Source organism: Scaptodrosophila lebanonensis, unplaced genomic scaffold (assembly GCF_003285725.1).
Source record: "Scaptodrosophila lebanonensis strain 11010-0011.00,11010-0021.00 unplaced genomic scaffold, SlebRS2 tig00000043-arrow-pilon, whole genome shotgun sequence".
Classification (NCBI taxonomy): domain Eukaryota; kingdom Metazoa; phylum Arthropoda; class Insecta; order Diptera; family Drosophilidae; genus Scaptodrosophila; species Scaptodrosophila lebanonensis.
The window spans coordinates 1685775-1709565 of NW_022060545.1; the positions used below are offsets into that span (position 1 = coordinate 1685775).

The 23791-nt window shown below is 35.3% G+C and overlaps 1 protein-coding gene across 2 annotated transcripts in view; it reads left to right on the forward strand.

Annotated features, from left to right (window-relative positions):
• The window catches only part of LOC115622791 (protein TANC2), a 90992-nt gene that overhangs the window by 54207 nt on the left and 12994 nt on the right, over positions 1–23791 (forward strand). For both annotated transcript variants that reach the window (XM_030516853.1, XM_030516854.1), the window contains exons 2-3: positions 3984–4166; positions 7368–7507. In XM_030516853.1, coding sequence (XP_030372713.1) covers positions 3984–4166; positions 7368–7507 — 323 coding nt within the window. The remainder of the gene's footprint in view (positions 1–3983; positions 4167–7367; positions 7508–23791) is intronic.

Here is a 23791-nt window from a genome sequence, read left to right on the forward strand (position 1 = left end):
ATTCAATGCGTGTGTACATACATGAAACTTGCCATACGGACTCATAATCACTAACTGGAGGTATTTGCCAAATCTGAGTACAAAATTCGAAAAATTACGGGAGTTATGGAAAAAAAACACGAATTGCTGAGGAGTGGGCGATGCAGCGAAAAAAAAAAACGCAAACTCGTTCTTTCTCTGTCTTAGGAGAATCTGGATACCAAGTTTGGTTATTCTAGCTCTTATACTTTCTGAGATCCTTGCGATCATATAGACAGACAGACGGACGAACGGACAAACTGAAAAACGGAAAAAATAAAAAAAATAAAACAAACTTGCACAGCGTACACACATAAGGCATCTTTGTGCAAAATTTGGTGTCTCTATCTCTTATAGTCTCTGAGATCCAGGTGTTCATACGGACGGACAGACAGACAGACAGGGCTAGATCGACTCGGCTTGTCACCCTGATCAATAAGATAGATACTTTGTAGGGTCTGCCACGCCTCCTTCTGCCCGTTACATACATTCGCACAAAACCATTTCATCCTTTGGGTACAGGGTATAAAAATATGAAATTATTTTGTAATAGGTTAGGTTTGGATCCAGCCAAGAGAAGCTTTAGTTCGGTCAAGTCAAACGAATGTTCTTGAAAAAGTGTCCGTCTAAGAGGGGTGTCCGGTTAAAAGAGGTGTACGTTAAGGGAGACAAGTCGATCTCTCTGTCTGCATTAAATAGTTTTATTTATCTTTTAAATAAGCCAAACTTTATGGCGACGGCTCTAGCTTTGAGCAGATGAAACATGCCTCTATATAGTAGATGCAGCTTATATAGTAAGTATATGTATTATATAGTATATAAGTATAAGTATATAGTAAGTATACATATTGTACGCGTAGTTCAAGCAACTTTGCCAGCTGACATAAAACGTAGTACATGGTTCTTTTGTGACTTCCCTACGCCTTTTTTTACCCATATACCTACGCTTATATTATACCCCAGACCGAATGGCAGGCAATTCCTGTTTCTGCTCTTTCGAGAGTGGGCCTCAACGACGACTTTGTCGACGACGCCAACAAGAACAACGTCCGGCGTAAAGTGGATTACAAGCACGGCACAGGCACAGGCACAAGCACAGATAGAGGCAGAGGCAGAAGCAGAAGCAGAGTCAGAGGCCCGGTCTGCGTTTCTGTTTCCATTCATGCCCACTTGACGACCAAAAACACAGAGACTCGAAAAGAGAGGCCAACAATTTTTGCTTTTTTTATACTTACTTATATATTTATTGCAAATCAAAAAACACTGCATTTTTCATTATTTTGCAAAAGTTCTGCAGCCGCGTGGGCCGCCAACGGCAACGACGCAAAGTCTGGCGGCCCCGACTTGCCCACGTTGCGTTTTACAGCGACTGCTTATCGCAGTGACTCTCAAACTTTGAACCCGTTGTTTGAACTTTTGGCAAGAGGCATGAGAATTTTATTTCCTTGTTGAGAAATTGTTTGTCTTGCTGTTAGTTAGCTGCGTGGGCGATGCACACGACGAATTCCTTGGGTCCCCCTTTCCAGCTGCTCATCATTCGCATGGCCTACACAGGCTAACCACAGTCTAAATTTTACATTCGATCGTCATTGATATGCAAATTTCCAACGCCATTTGCAGACTCTATAATTGTTAGCCCTTGTCTGCCACACTCAGAAAATGCGAACAGTTGTTGTGCAGACAACAAGTGCGCTTCTTTTGACATTTGCAGAAACAATTTTAATACGTTGTTTTTTTTTTCTCCTTTATGTAAAATGTCAACCGCCAATTGTTGTTCTGCGCATGCGCAACAGATGCCACAGACAACTGGTCTGGCAAATGCAAATATGTACACGAGGCATTTATTCATTTTTACCCCTCATTCGTGCAACACGAATAGTTCCGGTGGGGGATTGCCTGTCATCGGCAGTTGGCAGTCGCCTGTAGGGTATATATAATAAAACCCACTAGTTGGAACTGCCAGAGCTTACATCAGTCGTTTTATACTTTATGCTGGTAATATATTATATGATGTTGTTGGCGGGAGGAAAGAAGTTGCTTAATACCTTTAGGCTAGTTCGAAAATTGATCTTCAGAAGTTACATTTATTTTTATACTTTTTTTCTGCTGTGAGTATATGTATTACCAGTATTTACCATTTTTTATAGCATTTGTACACATTTTTATATTGTGAATTAGCCAAGGTCTTACTATTTCCATTTATCACTACTCGTTTATAGTATAGTTATTGACTCGTCGGGTAAAATTGCCACTTAAAGAAACCGCGAAATAAGAAGACAAGCACAACATAAAAGCTAATGAAAATAATAAACATACTAGTACATAAAAAAAATAAATATGTGCCTTCACGTGGAAGTAATTATCATTGAAAACACCTGTTATACCTGTAAGGAAACGAAAAGACAGGGCTGTTAATGCAATTATAATTATTTCCGAAAATACGTACACTGTGGATATAGAAATGGTAAGTTTTTGTTGCTAATTACATTAGAAAGGAAGTATGTTTAATGATAAAAAAATGTATAAAAAGCAGGCACACTTAAAACCATCTTTTCATTTAAATAACAAAAAGAGCAACAACAAATATTTAAAATTAAAGTTTGAAATAACTGCATCCTTATACAAATTAATGGAGGCAATTAAAAATCTCGCACTTAGTTTCTCCCAATATATTCCTTTTCAATGATTTATACATTTGAGTATCAGATTCACATTAAAAAATCAGCTTTCCAGTTTATTTTCTAATTTTATGTAATTAATAAATCTAAATCTTTAACCGTTTTCTCCTTGTACCAAAAAATTTAAAAATGTTGATAAAAAAAAACAAATTCCAATAGAACTTGCTTTCGAATTCTGATCTGTTATTTTAGCCCTTTTATAACGAATTAAAAAAACACATTCTTATTTGTCCAATTGCCTTCTTCCAAGTCGATTCATACTAGTTTTAGGTGCAGCAGTTATATCTGTCATCTACTTACAAATTATTCTTCTCATTTACTTCCATATATGCACATATTAAAATGCATTCTATTGGCAAGTTTACGACCTGTCTTATATCTTACATATATTTTTCACCATCTATGTATCTAGCTACAGCGACAACACTATATGAGATGATTATCATATTCAATTTGCATATTCTGCCATTTCGAATCACCACAAGGCAAGAAATATTCGCTTCTGTACATCGATTTAGTCTGTTTGTTTATTTCACGTAACTTTGTGAGCAAAAACAACAAGTGTGTAAAAAGTGCTGCCGATTGGTGCACATTTTAACATAATATTGACACAGAAAGACAAAGTATTGATAGAAATAATAAACCAAGCAGCACAAATTAAACCAATTAAAGCAAAGGCGCAGCATTCGATGGCAAGTCGAGAGAATTCTGCTGATTGGCTCGACATTGTCATCGTTGTTCTCGCATGCAACTCTGATTCCGACTGACAGAAGTGATTGTTTGGTGCGGGAGGAGAGCGGAGGGAGCGGAATGCGACAGGTGCAGCGCTAAATAAGAGCCAAGCACGATAAAAACGATAAATGCAAGTTATCGAGACGAGTTTTTTCTCGGCTTGCGCGCCCGCATCGACCATTGACAGTTGAAGGGGTGCAAAGGAGATTTAATTGACAATAAATATTTATGCAAACGGTTGCAGAAACAAGTGCAAGCCAATAGAAAAAAAACTACATTCAATTACCGAAGAATTCTCCGTGGTATCTGTAACGAATGGTGGCAGCAATCAGACTAAAATTGTTCAAGACTAACGATAATTCAATGCTGTGGACGATACGTAGCTAGAAATTAAACAAATGTTTAAAAAGACATAGCATTGTCTTTATAATTAAGATTCTCAAGCAATTATCCGAAATAATACGATTTTCAACGTGAATATCAATTTAAAATGAAATGCTACAATCGACAGTTAACATTCATAATATATAATTATCTTTCGCATTCTACTTGCAGATCTTCAATCCATTCGACGTCTCTTGGAACACGATGCCAGCGGCTCCGTTTGCCCCTCGTGCCGCATCTCCTTCGACAAGGGCAAGCGACGAAAACTGATCGACACCTGCGGACACGAACGCTGCTATTCCTGTATGTTCCGCAACGATCAGTGCCCCATGTGCATGAACAGCTCCCTGAAAGGTGAGTGGCGTACAAATACATAATCAAGAATATATATATATAAGTAGGTATTCTCTGGCTGGCAACATGAAATTAACAAAAATTCATGGCAACACATTTTTTTCTTGGCCAGCTTGGAATTTGTGCTTCAAGTGTTGTCAGCAAATAAGGTTGTAACGTTGTTTTATGTCTTCCGAACGTGTTTATAGGGGAATGCACTGAAAAAGCGAACGCAGTTTTTAAGGATTCCTACCTTTTCTTTATGTTTAGCTTCGACGAAAAATATTGAAGCCAATGCGTTACAAAAGATATGAGGAAAAGGATAGAAACATGGCTTAAGCTTCTCAAACTTTACATTTAAGTCACGATCAATATTTAGGGGATTTTCTTTATGTTTAGCCTAGACGAAAAATATTGAAGCCAATGCGTTACAAAAGATATGAGGAAAAGGATAGAAACATGGCTTAAGCTTCTCAAATTGTACATTTAAGTTACGATCAATATTTAGGGGATTTAGCCCCGACGAAAAATATTGAAGCCAATGCGTTACAAAAGATATGAGGAAAAGGATAGAAACATGGCTTAAGCTTCTCAAACTTTACATTTAAGTCACGATCAATATTTAGGGGATTTTCTTTATGTTTAGCCTCGACGAAAAATATTTAAGCCAATGCGTTACAAAAGATATGAGGATAAGAATGGAAGCATGGATTAGGTTTCTCGAACTGTACATTTAAGTCATGATCAATATTTAAAGGATCTCTTATTTGTGGGAGCAAAAGAAGAAGGTTCATTTCCAAAAAAAAAAATATAAGAATTGGTCTAAAAATTTCGCATCATCTATTCCCTATGTTAATACTTGTGCCCATCCAGTCCATTAAATCGATTCGAAGTTTAAATATCTCTGGAAGCAAAAAGCGAGCGATTCTGTTAAGCACATACACATATTTTAAATGGGGATTGTATTTTAGATTCTTAACTATTTGCACCAGACGTGCTCACATACCCAAGTATCCAAGTATTCAAGCTCCATAATTCAACTGAACCTGGAGGCCTTCAGACACTGCAAACTAGATCACTCAATTAGCTATGCTAATAAGGCAAATCAATTGCTCAACAGCTCGCCATGTCGCTTTTAACCGCTACACTAAAAACTGTCACCATAAATAAGCGCAACACAAAACAAAATACGAAAAACAAAAAACAAAAATCCCCCCTCGCAGGCTCATAAATTCTCACTACAAGAGGCGCAACATGTGGCACGATTTTTCTAAACGACTTACAGGGTGTAGGCAGTGAAGTCCACTGGAAATTATGTCAACCTTAACTAAAAACGGGCATAAACTTTCAGTTTTCATGAAACGCACAGTACTTACGAATACTATATATATACGATCAGTATAGCTGTGCTTTGTCCGATCTGCCGTCTGAAGTTAACCGACAGACGAATGAAGTTTGCATACAAAACGATTTGAACGCCACTGCCATTGGCAAGCGAAATAAATTTTACAATGAACTGTGCGACTTAGAATAACAAATGCACGTATCAGGCGTGCGATTGATCAGCAGACAGATCGACTGACTGACTGACTGGCTGACTGACTGCCTAACTGAATGACTTTCTGACTGACTGAGTGAGTGAGTGAATGGCCAAGTGTGCAAATTTGTGTGGCTACTTGAGTAGCCGTGATCGCAACAGACATTGTTATGCCTCAACCACATACCATAATACTGCTACTGGCAGTGAGCAGCGGAATGTGCCCCGACAATATCTCATGACACAGCTATAAAAACTTAAAGTGTTGGGAAACAGGCTTTACAAAAATCCAAGAAGTACTTCCTTACCAAGTACTACTACATGACTGGTTTCTTGTTTACTCTAAGAACTATAAAAAAACAAACCATATAAATATTTGGAAAATAGGACATGGTAAAACATTTTCTGAGCTTGTTTGTATATCCATTGTCTCAATAGTAAACCTTTATTCATAGGAAATTAGGCACGACACCAAATTTTATATACATTTATAGAGATTAGCTATTACAGAAGCCTCTTAACTTCTTCATAAAAAAAGATTTTCTATTGTACTATGTACAATTTCTAAGAATTATTCTTTAAAAAAATCATTTAGAAAAATAAAAATCGGTATTGAAGCTAGTTTAGTACATCAAGCATTATAGTTATTCTTTTTATTTTATTTATTTATTTATTTCATCGACAAACAATGCAAACAAAAAATCAATACAATAGAGAACTTAAACTAAATAAAACTAAAGAAATACAAAAGCCTATAAAAATGACAAAAATATCTAATAACGAATCCGACACGATGGGAATTTTATTTGTCAGGAAAAACATTTTACAAATCCACACCAATAGGTAATAAAAAGTTTGATTATTTGGTTTACTTAGAATACTTTTTAAATTTCTTTTAATTTCGTAGACCATGCGGATAATTGACTAAATTAATTTTTTTTTTTCGATTCATATTCTTGGTTCGTCTCACAAGTAATGCTATTTTTAACGGCCTATAAGAAGTTTTCGTCAGATGGTACTATAGCTGAAGAGGCTCGAAGGGAATCTAAGTGAGCGACAAATAGATATACAAGTTTATAATTTTTCGTTTTCTTCCATATGAATATATAAGCTACGAAACTGCATTAGTTTTTTAATAAATATCTTTGGTTCGGGCAGGTAGCAAAATATCGGATCGTATGCAGACTTTTGTACATAGTTCCTATTTAGATTCGATAGATCTTAACTACTTGCGCACAAAAAACAATTTCCCTACTCGGGCTACCATAACTTGATCCCCGTAACTACTAACTGTTTATTTTAGATTATTACTGCTAAAAAAAAGGTTTATGAAAAGAAAAGATGGCAATATATACATAGAACCAATAATAAGTCAGGTTGAAATTTGTTCTGAAATTTATTATTTCTTTGGACCTCTACATTAAATAGACTGAAAACAGCTTGGATCTGACATATTAAATATTTTTCATAAATAGTGAATTATTTGAGTGAATTAGTTAAACAAATGCATCAGTTTAACAATCTAAAACCATTTACTTTTCGAGTCTATAGTAAGAATATACTTGTATGTGTGTGCAAGAAATTAATTTGAATTTTTATGAATTCTACACTTGAGAATTAGAGCCTACTTTTTCTGCACAGATTTATTAATACTCTGCCACCCACTTGAATTCTTCTTCATGCAGATGTTGATGGCGCCAATGCTCAAGGCTATGATACCGGCATCGGTGGATCCACATCAACGATTGTCAGCCCTCTGGGCTCGCCACAGCCCCAGCTGAGATCGCATGCGCAACGGAACGCGGCTCTGGCCCGCTACATGCAGGTGAGTGCGTACTTTAAGATACAAACCACATTCGATGGATCTCGTAGGCATTGAAAATGATTTCGGTCCGGTCCTCCGCTCAATGCAGACTACTTCGTCTTCAAGCACGCGGCACCGTTGTGTGTTTACTTTAATAGCCACTTGATTATGCTTGAGCTGTGCGCCAAGTGTCTTTATCAAAGGCCATAGAAAATTGGGAGAAATGGCGCACCAGCACTCTATAATGCTTGAGAAATAAAAGAAAATCAAACGCTTTTGTAACCCGTCAACGGCTTTATTGTTACCGTTTCTGCAGCTAACCGCTCATATCCGTTCATCTTTGTGTGCCGCAGCGGCCGTTTTGTATAATTCGGGTTATCGGGCATCTGTTGACACATTCGATTGACTCTATTCCCCCAACGGCGTGCTAATGGCCACACTTACGTGGGTGCCGACTGGGTGCCGTAGGAGTTGAATTGTTTGCCGTCTAGCCCTAGCGTCGTTTACGGCCTTTGATTGGCTCTGAACCTGGCTGAAAGGCTCTAATGAAGGGTGATCGTAAAGCGATTTAATGCCCTTTTAATCAAGCTTATGTAAAGTGTGAACAAATTGAATTGTACGATTGGGCCAAAGCTCAATTCAGGTGATCTGACACTCAGCTTGGCCTTTGCCATTCATGCGATTCAAAGATAAGTGCAATACCTTAAAGTCTACGTAAGTGTAAAGCCCACACCTAGGCCGTAATAAAAATGCCATAAAATAAAGTTAAGAACTGCGCTCGAAATGCTTTTGATGTCTGTCGAGCATTTTCTATTCCAATATGGCCAACAAATATTCATAAATTTCAGCTGAATTGTAATTTTTAAATGAAGTCGGCTATATAAAGCGAGTTTAAATTATGAAAACTTTTAGCTTATAGGAAATGTTTGCATTAATTCTAATTTTTATTTCATTTTCAAATTATCGATAATTTTTGAATAGAAAAACAAATATAAAGCATTTCCGTTCATTTGATTTTAATTTTCATTTCATTTTCAAATTATCGCTAATTTTTTAATAGAAACACAAATAAAAAGCATTTCCGTTCATTTGATTTTAATTTTTATTTCGTTTTCAAATTATCGCTAATTTTTTAATAGAAATAATAGAAAACAAATAAAAAGCATTTCCGTTCATTTGATTTTAATTTTTATTTCGTTTTCAAATTATCGCTAATTTTTTAATAGAAATAATAGAAAACAATTAAAAAGCATTTCCGTTCATTTGATTTTAATTTTTATTTCATTTTCAAATTATCGCTAATTTTTTAATAGAAATAATAGAAAACAATTAAAAAGCATTTCCGTTCATTTGATTTTAATTTTATTTCATTTTCAAATTATCGCTAATTTTTTAATAGAAATAATAGAAAACAATTAAAAAGCATTTCCGTTCATTTGATTTTAATTTTTATTTCATTTTCAAATTATCGCTAATTTTTTAATAGAAATAATAGAAAACAAATAAAAAGCATTTCCATTCATTTGATTTTATTAATTAATTCAGTGAAAATGGCATACAAAACGTTAGGACAAACAAGAGAGAACGCTACAGTCGAGCAAGCCCGACAGTGTAATACCCTGTACCCAGGTAAACTTCCGTCACTGAGTTATATGCGCCCATAGCAGCAGCAAAAAGAGGAAGAAGAAGAGCGAACTTATTGCTGCAGTTTGGGGGGGTTGTACTGTCGAGAATTTGTTTCGCTAATAACTTTTCTTAGAATTGACCGAATTGAATAAAAGTACAAACAACAGTAGACAATTATATATAAATTATGTGTGCAAAGTTTGGTTTAGGTAGCATTTGAAATGTGGACGCTATTGACGAAATTCTGCAGCGGGGGAAGGGGGGGAAAATTAAAAAAAAAAAAATAAACTCGTCCTTACTCGGACCTAGGAGAATCTGGATGCCAACTTTGGTTATTCTAGCTTTTATAGTTTCTGAGATCCTCGCGTTCATCCAGACGGACAGACGGACGGACAGACGGACAGACGGACAGACGGACGGACAGACGGACGGACATGTCTAGATCGATTTCTCTCGTCATGCTGATCAAGAATATATATACTTTATGGGGTCGGAGATGCTTCCTTCTGTATGTTACATACTTTGCACAAACCTAATATACCCTTTTTACCCTACGGGTACAGGGTATAAAAATAATTAAATGAAAAATGGATTAAGTCGAATAGAGTCCATTTTCTCGCCACGACTTAAGAGCAGCATTTATTAAACATTGCGAGTAATTTACTGATGATGATTGAAAGAAAGTAATTTAAATAAATGCGCATCTCTGAGGCGTTTGAATCCATTTGACAACTTTCGCAAACGAAGAAAGAGTAAGCGAGATATGCCAGCAATTAGAAACCAATTTACACGTCGGATTCAAAACCACACTCCACTCCACAGACTCGGCGCTTCCATGCTGCCCATTGTCTGTCTAAGTCGCTGTCCTTTCGGACACATTTCGGCTGTCAGCTCAAAGTCGGCGCTCATGTCATGTCCACAAAACATAACATAAAGTAAAATAAAATAAAGTAAAACCGTGCGCATTTTTATGTTTTCTCATATTAAAGTCTTAAGTGAAATCCCATGTCACGTGTCATAGAGCCAACAAAAGTACGGAGCAAGACAAACACGAAATTGAAATGGAAATCAATTGAAAATGGCAAGAGAGTCATGAGATGATGGTCGGATGTGTGTGTGGATATGCCACATAAATATTTCGCCGGAATTTATAATCATAAATGAGTGCCGCGAAAAGTAAAACAGTTTTGTTTCGACTACTAGAAAGCAGAAGAAGACACACGAGCAGATTGCTGCCCGAAGGCATTGCGGGCCTGTCTGTCAGCCGGCAAGGCGTCCGTCCCCGCCAGTCCGGGCGGTCCGTCTCTGCACTTGAAGAGACGCTGGTTGCTGGCTGTTGGCTGCTGGCTGCTGACTCGACTGACCCAATTTTCAATGTGGTAGCGCCAAAAGAGTTAAGCTACCCAACTTCATCTTCATTCACAGCGCAAAAACAAACTGTCAGTTTAACTATTTGACAGTCGCTTTGAGATACACATGCGCAGATATGAGATACTGCGACTGGCTTGTGTGTATCTTATGCAGCTCTTGCCTTGCTACTGCCAACCAGCTATCCAGCCATGCAGCTAGCCAACTAAGCACTATCTAAGCAGCCAGCCGTTCGAGCTCTCCTATCGGCATCGGCGATCTGCTCCAGCGGCTGCCACACTGGCGTCTGCTGAGGTTTCGGTTTCGGATTCGGTTTATGTTTCTGGTGCCTCGGCGTCCGCCAATTGAAACTTTTGCACCGTTTTGGCGTATTTAAAGTGACATTCGTTGACAGTCCGCCGACGATCCGGCGATGCTGATGCTGATGCCGATGCCGATGCTGATGCTGATGCTAGTCGCGCCATGTTCCGTACTACGAGAGAAGTTAAATCAAATTAATTTAATTAAGAGGAAAGTGATTGCGGTAATTATTTTGTAGATTTTACGCTCCTTTCCTCATCCATAAGACTTGACGTTGATCTCAGATCGTCAGAGGAGCAAGTCGGAAGCGAGATATATCGTTTTGAGATAGAAAACAATTTTTGAAAGCAACTAAAAATAAAAGTTGAAAGAAGCAATTCCGAAGATATGACAGAGAAAGCTTTCAGTTCAAAATTGTTTGTTTCAATTGGCAGAAGATTTACTCCATGGAATGGCCTTACTTTTTCAAATGTGCAGCCTTTAACTAAAAAAAAGTTTAGGCATTTTCTTACTTAAAATATAGAGTTGTCAAATAAAATTTCCAAATCAATTAATAACATGAAAAATTATATTTAAATGTAATAAGTATTCAAATATTTGATCTGCTTCAAAGTATTTTATTTTATTATTGGCAACAAGTTTGAAAAGTTTGAACTAACCATTAATAAATTCTATATGTGAAATAAAGTCTTAGCATCTTTCTTTTTATGAATTTGCTCAATTTGTTTAAAAGAGTTTACAGTAAAAACATTTGTTCTCGAACATTTCATTTTGTAAGTGTGAACAATAGAGACATTAAAAGCCATAAAATTTCTGGCACCTTCATGACACATAAATGGTCATATATGGACGATAACAACAACAACATTAAAACAAACAGCCGAATTCAAAGCGATTGCTGAAGATTTCATCAAACGAATGAGAAGAGAAAATTTCCTTTTACATTCATCAGACGAGTCAGTCTTCTTGAGACTCGCCTCCATTTGATTTGATTTGATTTGAGACGAGTTTATGATGCGACCGAGCGCGGAAAAAGTTGCTCAATCGCTGCTCATTGGCTGCAATTGAAACGAATTGGGTTTATGGATATGGATAGGCATCTGAATGAGTTGTCATTGTTTTTGGTCGCGACAAACTGCAACAAATGGAGGCAGATTCGCGGCAGATGTGCCTGCCACCATATATAGTTACGCGTCTACTATATCGGGCAGTTCGAGTAGTGTGCCATGATTTTCAAACTGCCGGCCAAGTTGGCAGCAGGCGTCAGAAGTGTGTCAGCGAGCGCAACCACTTTACATAACTATCTAACTAAGCCAAACCAGAAGTCGTTTAAGCAATTACAACTTGCTGTCGAACCAGAGCTGGTTTACTTACTCGTATTGGCTTGGCTTGGCTTGGCTAGCTCGCCTGTTTGGAGCATGTGCCGCCTCTGAGAACTAAATCAGGCAGTTGGCTGTCATTAAGTTAAGTGGGAGCCTGGCTGGCTGCAAAGCCTAGGCTGCCTGGCTAATTATTATCGTTTGGAAAATCGTGTTGTTGGCCAAAACTAAAAGGAAAAAAAAAAGGAAAAAAACCGAAAAAAAAATGTATCTTAAAGTTCGTGATTGACATGCACAGGCGACAAATCAACTACAACTGCAGCCACCAAGTGTCTATGATTCAAATTCAAAATCGTTTGCATTAAAAATGCCATATAAGCGCGCGAGTTGCGCGCGTTTTTCGACCATTAGCCATTTCAGATTTTGATCTCGCATGCAATTTTTTTCCTTTGCTCGGCCTCTGCACCGTCATCGTCTAATTGTCGCTCACCACAAATATGGCGTTAATTATCCACAATTTCGATAGCATCACGTATTGATGATTAGTAAAATGAAGCTACAAGTTACACACATCACACACACACACACACACACACACACACGCACGCCAACGATTTAAAAAACAAAAAGCCTGCCACACAAAAACGCAATCAATCAATTGGCGCACGGCTCACAATTGTATCTTTTTCTTGATGGAATGTTAAACATTGTAATTGGTATTCGATTGGATTTCAGTGCGTTTTGTTTTGTGCAGTCTCGCCGACCCCCAGTCCCCTCTCTCTCCTCTTCCTGCACCGCCACCTCCAATAAGATTTATGTAGCCCGCTTGTGACACCTGCAAGCTGGCACCTTTTTTGACCCACTGCTGTGCAATCATTTATCTTGACTCTTACGATTGACCATTGGCACAGTTGGGCAATGCATTTTGAAATATCACCTACGGGAGTTCCATTCGAGCAGCTTAATGCTGTTGACCCAAAAAGATCTTAGCAGCTGATATACAAATAATATAATTAATTTTCACGGTACACACTAAAGCTTTTCTCTCATTTTTGCAAAATGTTGATACCAATTATACGAGTATTTGTTGCAAAAATATTATATATTTTATTTTTTTACTTGTAACTCTAAAGATCTTTTATTATTATTTTTTCAAAAAATTACAATTTTACCATTTATTTTTCAAAATGAATTTAAAGTATTCATGATTGTTCATGTTATATATTTGTTCAATCTATGCATTAGATTCTAAGATTCTATTGTTAGAAACAAACTACGTTCAGACTTAATTCTTAATGTAGTGAGCTGTGTTGTGAGTTTTAGAATTTAATTTAGAAGTAAAACTACAGCTCTATTTTAAAAAACAAATCTACATATACATATATTTCCTTCATTTATATTATTTTATAATTAGTGTTATTCGCGCTTTGAACTTTTTTCAAATCTCATTAAAGCGCTGCGAGCTCCGAATCATTATAATTCTTTTTTTAAAGATCGATAAAGCTACAAAAAGAATTTAAATCAAGTTAAATTTTTGTATTTTTTAAACCCATTTGGGGTTTTATTTAATACAATACAATGTTTATTTAATGAAAAGGTGTGAATGAATAGAAATTAGTTGGGTTACATCGTTTAGCGTCAAGTCAAAAATGCACGGCTTGGCTCAGCGTTCCAAGCACCGAACTCATCGTCTTTCCCTCTACACGTCTGTTGAGTTCAACCTCTTTCTTACGACTGCTGGACGTCTTCCTGCTGTCACCGATCGTCGACTTCTTCTCGTCTTCTTCTCGTATCTTCGTCTTCTTGCTTGTTGTCTAGGGCGTCGTTTGTAAGGCAAAAGGGAAAAGGAACAACACTCCTTCCCACATAAGTGGCAACGCTGATTTCAAATGGAAACTGATCAGGCATTTTATTTGTGACTACAAGTAGTATTGTCTTATTTTTCCAACTTTTCATGGAACAGCTAATGATTCAAAAAAATCAGACTGAAAACTGATCACGGATATCCCGGACATCGGGCGGAATTTGTAAATTGAAGCCTTGCCAAAGCGCAAATCACTTTTAATGAAATGTATTTAAATATTTATCCTCATTAATACATAGCAGCATATTACAATCGTTTAGCGTTTAAATATCCCGAATTAGGTTAATCACAGACAGTGCTTGTTCAGGAAGACAGTCTAATTTCCAGTCTATAACTACACACTTTTCAAACAATTGCATTAATCAGACATTTACACCGCATAATTAGCCATTTGCTGTAGATTATTGGCCAAGCTATTGACTGATTCCGAGTCCAACAACCGCAATTGCAACAAACTAAGTAAGCGGTGTGGCGAGCACGCGACTTGTGCGCGATAAAAAACGCGCAAACAAGCAGACAGGCGACACCTGAAACACAGCCTGTAAAGCCCTCTAATTTACACGACAACTGGCAATTTATGAACTCATTACAAGCAATAAGTGCAGCCACAGAGGCCTGACAATAACAATAAAAATATTTGATAGATCGGCGCAGGTATTTGTAAATGGATAACAAAAACCGAGCGACACGAAACATCAAAAGCACCCACAAAATACCAACTAATTAGCTTTACCTGCACGTTAAAGAAAAGATTGTGAAAAAAGGAAAACCTCGGGGCCTAGTTGATCACTGCTTATGCTAATTGCCAGCGGGTTTTTCATGCTGGCCGGAAAATTTGTGCATACTGTACACACTCGTATACGTAGTATGCAAATGCGCTTAAATAAAGGCCAACCGGCGAGTGGTTGCTGTTGTTTTTGCTGCTGCAACTACTGTTGTTGTTGTCTTTGTCGTTGTCGATGTTGTTGTTATTGTTATTATTGCTGTTGGTGGCTTTGGTTGTGGCACGCTAATAAACGTAAATTGTTAAAAAATTGCTTATTAAAAGGCGCGAAATATGTTTATTCGTGGCTTATTTGACATTTATCAGAGTGCTTTGTGCATTTCAATGAGGCCTGTCCATGAATTCCTACTTTGTTCGGCCAATTAGAGAAACGTTCGCTTGCAGCGATTGGAATAATCGTATGTAAATAAGTTCTAAGAACATTACACTTCACTTTTATTATGTTGAGATTTAAAATCACTTAGTTGGCTTATAACGAAGTGATACTCGGCTATTAGTCGAGCCAAAAAATTCATTTTCATTCTCTTCGCTAGCTAGCTAGTCTTTTAAGAATCTATTAATCTACATCTACTTAATCAGTAAAACGATTAAACGATCATATAAGCTGCTGATTATCTGACGGCTCGTGAACAAATTGATAATTAATCACTGCCTCTAATAATAGTTTTCAGCTTTCGTTTCATTCATTTACGATTTTCATGATATTTGAAAGGATTTCGTTTCTTAAAAGATTCTATGTAGTATATCTTTCAAATAAAATCTTCAAAAGATCGCTCTGTAATCGAAAAATCAAAGGACAGCCAACAGATTATTTCTTATGCTAAATTATGTTTAAAGGCACTTTACAATTTTTGTGAGAAAAAAAATAAAATATATTTTTTTAAATATGAAAAATATAATCTCCAATAAATCGCTCTGTTATCAAAAAATTAAAGGACAGCCAACATGCTAAATTATGCTAAATTATGTTTAAAAGCACTTTACAATTTTTGTGAGAAAAAAAAAACAATTTTATTTTTTTATAATGTGAAACCTATAATCTCCAATAAATCGCTCTGTGATCGAAAAATCAAAGGACAGCCAACATGCTAAATTATGTTTAAAAGCACTTTACAATTTTTGTGAGAAAAAAAATAAAATATATTTTTTTTAAATATGAAACATATAATCTCCAATAAATCGCTCTGTAATCAAAAAATTAAATTACTTCATTACTTACTTTATTACTTAAACTATTTCTTATGCTAAATTATGTTTAAAGGCACTTTAAATGTTTTGGGCATGTTTTGAAAAAAAAATAAAACAATTTTTTTTTAAATATGAAAAATATAACATATATATTAATTGGATATTATATTTATCCCTAAATTTATTTTATAAAACAAAAAAAGTTTTAGAAATATTTTGAGTTTAATCTATTTTCTATATATCTTGTAATTATATGTGGTATTTTATTTATAGCAATACAATGCCAGCTTATGTTTAATGATATTATGAAAACATTAGTACATAGAAATTCAAGATGTTTAGAATCCAATTCAAAAGCCAATCTATTTTCTCCTCGACCTCTCATTTCTCTCTCTCTATTTGTCTAGAGACTACAAATAGAAACTACTTATATTATTATACTTATGTTAATATATTATTTTAACAATTCTTTTCAAAACAAAAAATGTTCAGAAAACTGTAATAGTTCAGTTGTTGTAAAGCAAACTATTAAAATTTAAAAAAATTTAAAAAAAAATTTAATTTTATAAAATTGAATAGAAAATGAAATCAATTAAAGCCCCCTGTATTTACAAAATTATTGTACGTACTAACTAATACGAGTGTAGATCCGCTCTCTCTTCTACCTCGACTTACTTTCCTAAAACCCATATCATTTTCATCTCGGGGTGTCAGAATTTATTCGGATTTCTGCACAAACGAATGCTCTTAAAACAAAGAGACGTTGCCGCATTGCCATTCATCTTCCGGCGCTGGCAAATTAATTTCAGTCAAAATTTTAGTGTTCCGCCGCCAGAAAGGTGCGTTTCTTGCCATCTGCTTCACTCTGTCTGCCCCTTTTCTTAATCATTAATTTATCATTTTTCTCATTTTTTTCATTTGCGCTGCTTTATTTTGTAAATATTAAAACTTAAGCCAAATGTTTTCATATTTATGTTGACAGGCGACACGACTTGCAAAGCCTTCTCTGCTCCAATGTCTTCCGCAAGTATCGGGCAAAAATAAAATTTCGACTTTCTTTACATTTATCATTTTTTGACCCTTGTTTTTTTCCAAAAATGTTGCCTGGCAATTTAATTTTTTTATTTGAGTTTATATTTTGGCTTTGTTTTTATCTTTAATTGCATTTCATGGCAGGCTTTAATTTACTTGTTGGAAAATTGAAATTCGGGCCATTACAGATAAGCGCTGTAATTTACTTTTATAGCCTTGTGCCACACATTTAAGTGTGTCGTGGGCTGAACAAATTAAAAACTGATTTCATTACGACCCAACTAAAGTAAGCTTGAGACTCTATGTGTAGGCTGCTGCTTAAAGCCAACTAAATAATTGAATACAACAAATCAGTTTTATGGCAAATTAAAATGTGTTTTATCATTTATTATTATTTTTTCAAATTTCTTTCATTCCTCTCTTGCAAAGAAATGTATAATTCAATTTATAATTATAGTATATCGTGTTGAATTATTTGTATGGCCCGAAATACTAATTGATTTGTAACGACTTGAAAATTTTGAAAACGAACATAACATTTTTCATTTTGATTGATTAAATATGTGTCGACCAAATGCCTAAATAGGTGAAAACATCAATTTGTTTCATTAACACCAACGAAAAGAAAATGAAAATGTATGCTCTCTACCTTCGCTAAATTGTTGTTGTTACTTTCATTGCTCGATTGTTGTTTTTAGACTTTGTTTATAAACCAAAACATCAAGGAAAATGAGACGCGTAATCAACACAAGTTGGCAACGATGCTGAGTTTTCAGAGCTTTGTCTGTCACACTCGTAGATAGACATACAAGTAAGTAGTAGTAGCTTCCACATATGTACATATATCTATGAATGAGTGTTTAGGTATACTATATCTTCGCTTTCACTTTCTAAGCCCAGCAATAACAAAAAAACAGCAACACCAAACGGCTGCCACATGAAGGTGTTGCATTGAAGGGCCATTACTTTTGGTACTTTTTTGTGTTTTGTTTATTTTTGTCTGCTGCTACTTAAAATTGTTTTAATTGGGTTATGCAGCTGTTGCTACTTAAGCACAAGTATTGACTTTTCAAACATGAAGTTACGCCTTTGAATATAATGTATATTCTACGATTTCGTAATCATTCCAAAAGTTTCCACCTCAAAACTGTCGATCATCAATCGTAGCTTCAAAAAGCTGACTGACAATAACATTGTAAGTCATGCTTAATAGAAACACTTCCCAATTCCTGATGTAATTAAAATATCTAATTAAACAAAAAAGCTCGTTAATAGACCGTTTTTTTAATTTTTCTTCCAAAAAATTTTGAATTATATTGAAAACCTAAACTATTCTTAAAGCAATGAAATAATTTCCAAATTGATGTATTTTAAAATTTTTTTTTTTTTCTAATTATAATTTGTTTAGAGCCAAGATTTGGATCATATTTGAAACTGCCATTTTTTCAAAAACATATTTCTGAATATTTGCAGCAAAAAAATGCTGAATTGAATAATAAATTTACTTTAAATATCTAAATGAAACAATCAAAATAAAGCCAAAAGAATGTTAAATAAAATGCAAACACACTTCATTTCTTTTAAGGTTTTCAATACAAAAATTAAAAATTATTTCTAAAAATCTCATTTCCAATGTCTTAAAAGTAAAGGATATATTGCTTCTATATTTTAACACAACGGCAATGTACTGTACTAAGTATACGTGTACACCTAATTCTGTTTTTACACGGTAGATCGGATGTTTACTTATCTCTAAAGAAATATATAAGAAATTTTTAATTTCCAAACCGTGTTATATCAAAATCGTGTAAAAAAGACCGTGTGAAAACAGAATCAGGTGAATATGTATTAGTTGTGTTCCTACCAGCTTTCAATAGCACTCCAAAATCCTTTAAATGTTTTCATCCAATATGTGCTGCAAGGCCGAATTAGGATATATTTTTCCATTTTTCATTTATTTGCCAAAAAAAAAAACAGAGGTCTGCTTTCCATCATGAACAGAATTGATTCAAAGAAGATATAATGATTTGAGCGATTTAAACTGATTTTCACAAACTTTGCTTCAAAGTTAACTAATTAAATATGTAGATAGATATATAAGCAGACATTCATAAACCTTAGCAAATAAATGCACACGATATTATAGAAAGAGTATGGAAATGAAAATTTCGCGCACACAAATTATTGCAGACACTGTTAAGAGGTGAAGAAGTTAGGAGCTCAGCTTGCTTCGACCAATCCAACCCAGTAGGTCATTACGGCCAAGTACACGCTCGTCTACCCGTATGCCTGGCTTGCAGTAATTCCCTAATCCGTTTGCACGCCAAGCACGTTTCACACTTATTGCACACCTGAGTATCTGAGTGGATATGAGAAATCCAAACAAACCGCTGCGTGCTCATATCAGGGGGCATAAATGGATATGGCCGCCGCAGCATTAGAAAGCCAGCATGGATCATAAAACTGAAAATCGCTGGGCACGTCAATTGCAGGTTAGTCGTATTTTCAAGTTGTTCTCGTTACGTGCACGGCTCATAGCTGCACAGAAGAGTGGCGAACAACTGCAAGCAACTGAATGCATTTCACTTTTTCAAGAAATCAATAAATGCGCCTGATTGGGGACGCCCCATGAATATTTCACGCGTTCATCGGCTGAGCTGCAATCAAACGAAACGCAATGAAAAGAAAAACTAGTGGGGCTCAGACGTGTTCCCACCACCTAACCGACTTGGCTTAAACAGCTGCTAAGGTTAATTAAATGGCCGTTGTTGCAGTTGCAATGCAAAGTTACAATGCAACAACAACAATTGTTTATTAACGAAAAAGTGTTAAAAGGCCGACTTTAACACTGGGCTTTATTACGCCCCCTCTATGTAGGTGTGGCACGTCTTTGACTGCAGTGTTTTGTTTATTTATTTTTATGATTTTGTGCTTTCTTTCTCATGACTATAATTTTTATGGGCACCTCTAATGTGCACTCGTGGAAAGTTGAAACCGCTGGCGATTTAGTTAATGAGTTGACGTTTCTGGTTAAATTATTTCTTATCATTATTTTGTTTAACGAAAGATGAGGAAAGACACCACTCATGTACTCGCATTTTACAAGCCTCGTACTAATAAGTATGGAAAAGCGAGTAATTTTCTGCATCGGCTCTTTTGAAACCCCTCCAAACTCATTAGTGTAACAAAATTACTCTCAAGTACAAGCGTTTATCAACTACCTGTAAGAACTCGCAGCGAATTTGAAGCTAGAAAAGCCTCATTGAAAGACTGGCCTCTACAGAGCAGTTCAAAAAATATATCTCGAAATTATTCTACAATAATGCAGTTTATTATAAGCATCATATAATTGGTTTGAAGGTCTTTATTTAGTCTTTAGAAATCTGTCTCGAGATCATACGTAGCTTATCATGATCATAACCAACCAAAAAATGTTAAACTAGAAGTATAGTAGAAGAGAGAGAACGAATTTTAATATAGCTATGTATTTTTAAAGGCGGATCAGATAAATACAAATTTGTACTCTTTTTTAAAGTCGCCAATTTTTTTCTTACTTTTAAGCTCTTCCCAAAACATAAACACAAAAGTCCCTCAAAATAGACATACACCTTATTCTATTTTTACACGGTCGATTGGTTTCAGAAAGAACCGTGTAAAAAGAGACATTAATCATATGCAAAAAGAGGTAATTGGTTCCTTATCTCTAAAGAAATATGTATGCAATTTCAAATTTTTAAACCGCGTTATATCAAAATCGTGTAAAAAAAGACCGTCTAAAGACAGAATTAGGTGCATTTAAAAATATTTTTCAAATACATTTAAAATTCGAATATGAATAAAGGTATAATTTTTCGGAATAAAGCATCTTACGTCGCAAATCTAATCTAATCTAAAAAAATTTCCCAAATTAGAGCATTTAGAGTACTCTTTTCCAAAATCTCGCACATATCTTGTTTAGAAAAGATACTTTTATTTACTGTAAAATTGGATCATTTAGAAACGAAACCCCCGATAATGTTCGCGAATACGGCGTAAGCTACCGACTATTTACACTTTGTGTGATAAATATCACCATTAGGGAAACACGGCTTTATTTCTGCAGCTAGTATTTCGCGATCCAAATGAAATTGAAATGTCTCTGTAAGTAAAAGCATCTTGTATCTAAAAAACTACGGTATTATTACTAACTATATTCCGTGTTGCACTTCTGTGTACATACATCCTCCTCATGCACACGCCATGGCTTATATCTCCTTATAGTTGAGACATTGTTATAAGTAATTGAAAGTAGTTGAGCTTAAAAATAATATGCAATTGACGGCTCTTTGCGGCTATGTTGTTATATAAGAAATGCATTTGGATGCTGTTGCATAATCGTGTGGCTGTGCACAATAATTCAATGTTATCAGGGGCCAAGTAAAACAAAAACAACTTCAGCGACTTTCGCCGCGTCCCAGAGCAGCAACAACAACATCATCATTAACGTAGAGGTACGGATAATATGGAATGGGCGCGCTAATGAAACGATAAACAAAAATCCCAAGGAAAGTGCGGCAAGTAAAGCAAACGAAGAGCCGACCGACTAATGAGATAGCTTAATAAATAAACATAAATATTGTAAATCAAAAGCCGTATTGCAGATAAAGATTCATTTCAAATGGCGTGAGATAAACGGCCACAACAATAACAACAATAAGTGCGCGGGGAAAATTAGCGATTGAAAATCAATTCATAAAACCACACAATATTTAATTAATAAAAATAAATCACTATCAAGAAAAATGTCACACATTCAACTACATGCTCAAAATTAATGATTGAATGATCAGCAACGATCGATAAATTTGCATTCACAGTTGTTGGACGGCAACCGAATTGCGCAAAAAAAAACAAAAACAAAAAACATCAAAGGGGAAAATATTGTGACCATCAGATGTGTCCGTCCGTGCCGCTTGCTGTGGCTGCAGTGGCACCTGAAAGATAACGCCTGAGAAATTGCCGCTCAACACGCAAATGCCGTGCGATTTATTTGAGGAAGCGCCTCGCATGCTTGCGAACACCAAACCGATAAACGCAAACAGGCCAATAGACAGTTTTGACCAACTGCAGCGATTTGGACCGACTCGACGGCCACTCAACAGCTTGTGAAATGTGTGAGAAAACACTGTTTGATTATGCCGAAATTCCATCGCCGATGCGGCAAGTGAAATAGAGTTGTTAGTTATTTTTATTGGTATTTCGAAAGTTAACAATATTCATATGCGCGGCTCCCCCGCTGCCCGCAAAATTCTTCTTTAATAATTGAATACAGTTTGTAGAGGCAACGGTTGATACTCTTTCAGAATTATTGAAAATGCAAATAAACTGAAAAATTAACGTTATAAAGAACAAATTTAAAATCAGTCCAGACGCGATTTGTCATTTGAACAAGCATAATAAAAAATGCATTCGCACTAAACTAGTATACCCATTTGCCCTTTGGGTACATTTGGGTAAATAACTAAGATATGTAAGAGTGCTTTTTGTAAAGTATTAATGTCTTAGAAATCGCATTTAACCTGCCTTCAAAATGACTTCACAGAGCAATTGAGAGTATGGAATTTAAATAGAAATATTGTGGCCAACCTCCTCCGCCATTTTTATACCAACTACTTAAGTGATGGCAAATTGGGATTTAAATTATAAAATTTCAGATAACTTTAATAAAATAAAAATAAATTGTGAAATTTTTGATAAATTAAATTAAATAAAAAATATTGTGGCCGCCCTCCTCTGCGATTCTCATACCAAGTACTTAAGTGCTGGCAAATGGAGACTTAAGTTGTGAAATTTCTGAAAAATTAAATAAAACAAATTGTGAAATTTCTGAAAAATAAAATAAAATAAAAATAAATTGTGAAATTTCTGAAAAATTAAATTAAATAAAAAAATTTTGTGGACGCCCTCCTCTGCGATTCTCATACCAAGTACTTAAGTGCTGGCAAATGGAGACTTAAGTTGTGAAATTTCTGAAAAATTAAATAAAACAAATTGTGAAATTTCTGAAAAATTAAATAAAATAAAAATAAAATGTGAAATTTCTGAAAAATTAAATTAAATAAAAAAATATTGTGGCCACCCTCCTCTGCGATTCTCATACCAAGTACCTAAGTGATGGCAAATCAAGAATTAAGTTGTGACATTTCTGAAAAAATAAATTGTGAAATTTCTGAAAAATTTAATAAAATAAAAATAAAATGTGAAATTTCTGAAAAATTAAATTAAATTAAATTAAAAAAAATTGTGGCCGCCCTCCTCTGCGATTCTCATACCAAGTACCTAAGTGATGGCAAATCAAGAATTAAGTTGTGACATTTCTGAAAAAATAAATTGTGAAATTTCTGAAAAATTAAATTAAATAAAAAAATATTGTGGCCGCCCTCCTCACCGATTCTCATACCAAGTACTTAGGTGATTGCAAACGCTAATAAAATTGTGAAATTTCTGGAATTACGTTGTGAAATTTCTGTTAAATTACACCTAATTCTGTTTTTAATTTTAATTTAAAATTTTTTTATTCGTTCCTAAAGTTTCCTTGTTTTTCACTAATTTTAATAGGTTTTAGAGATAAGAAACCAATCACCTATATTTGCTTATGATCAATGTCTTTTTTAGGCGGCATTTTCTGGAACCAATCTACCGTGCAAAAACAGAATTAGGTGCATGTTTATTTTACTGCAGCAAGTCAAGCCTAATTGAAAAACATAAACATTGAAATCGGCCCGCTGAGAGATTGCAGAGTTAAAAGCCAATTCAAACACCTGAGCCGTTCGACTCATGCCTTG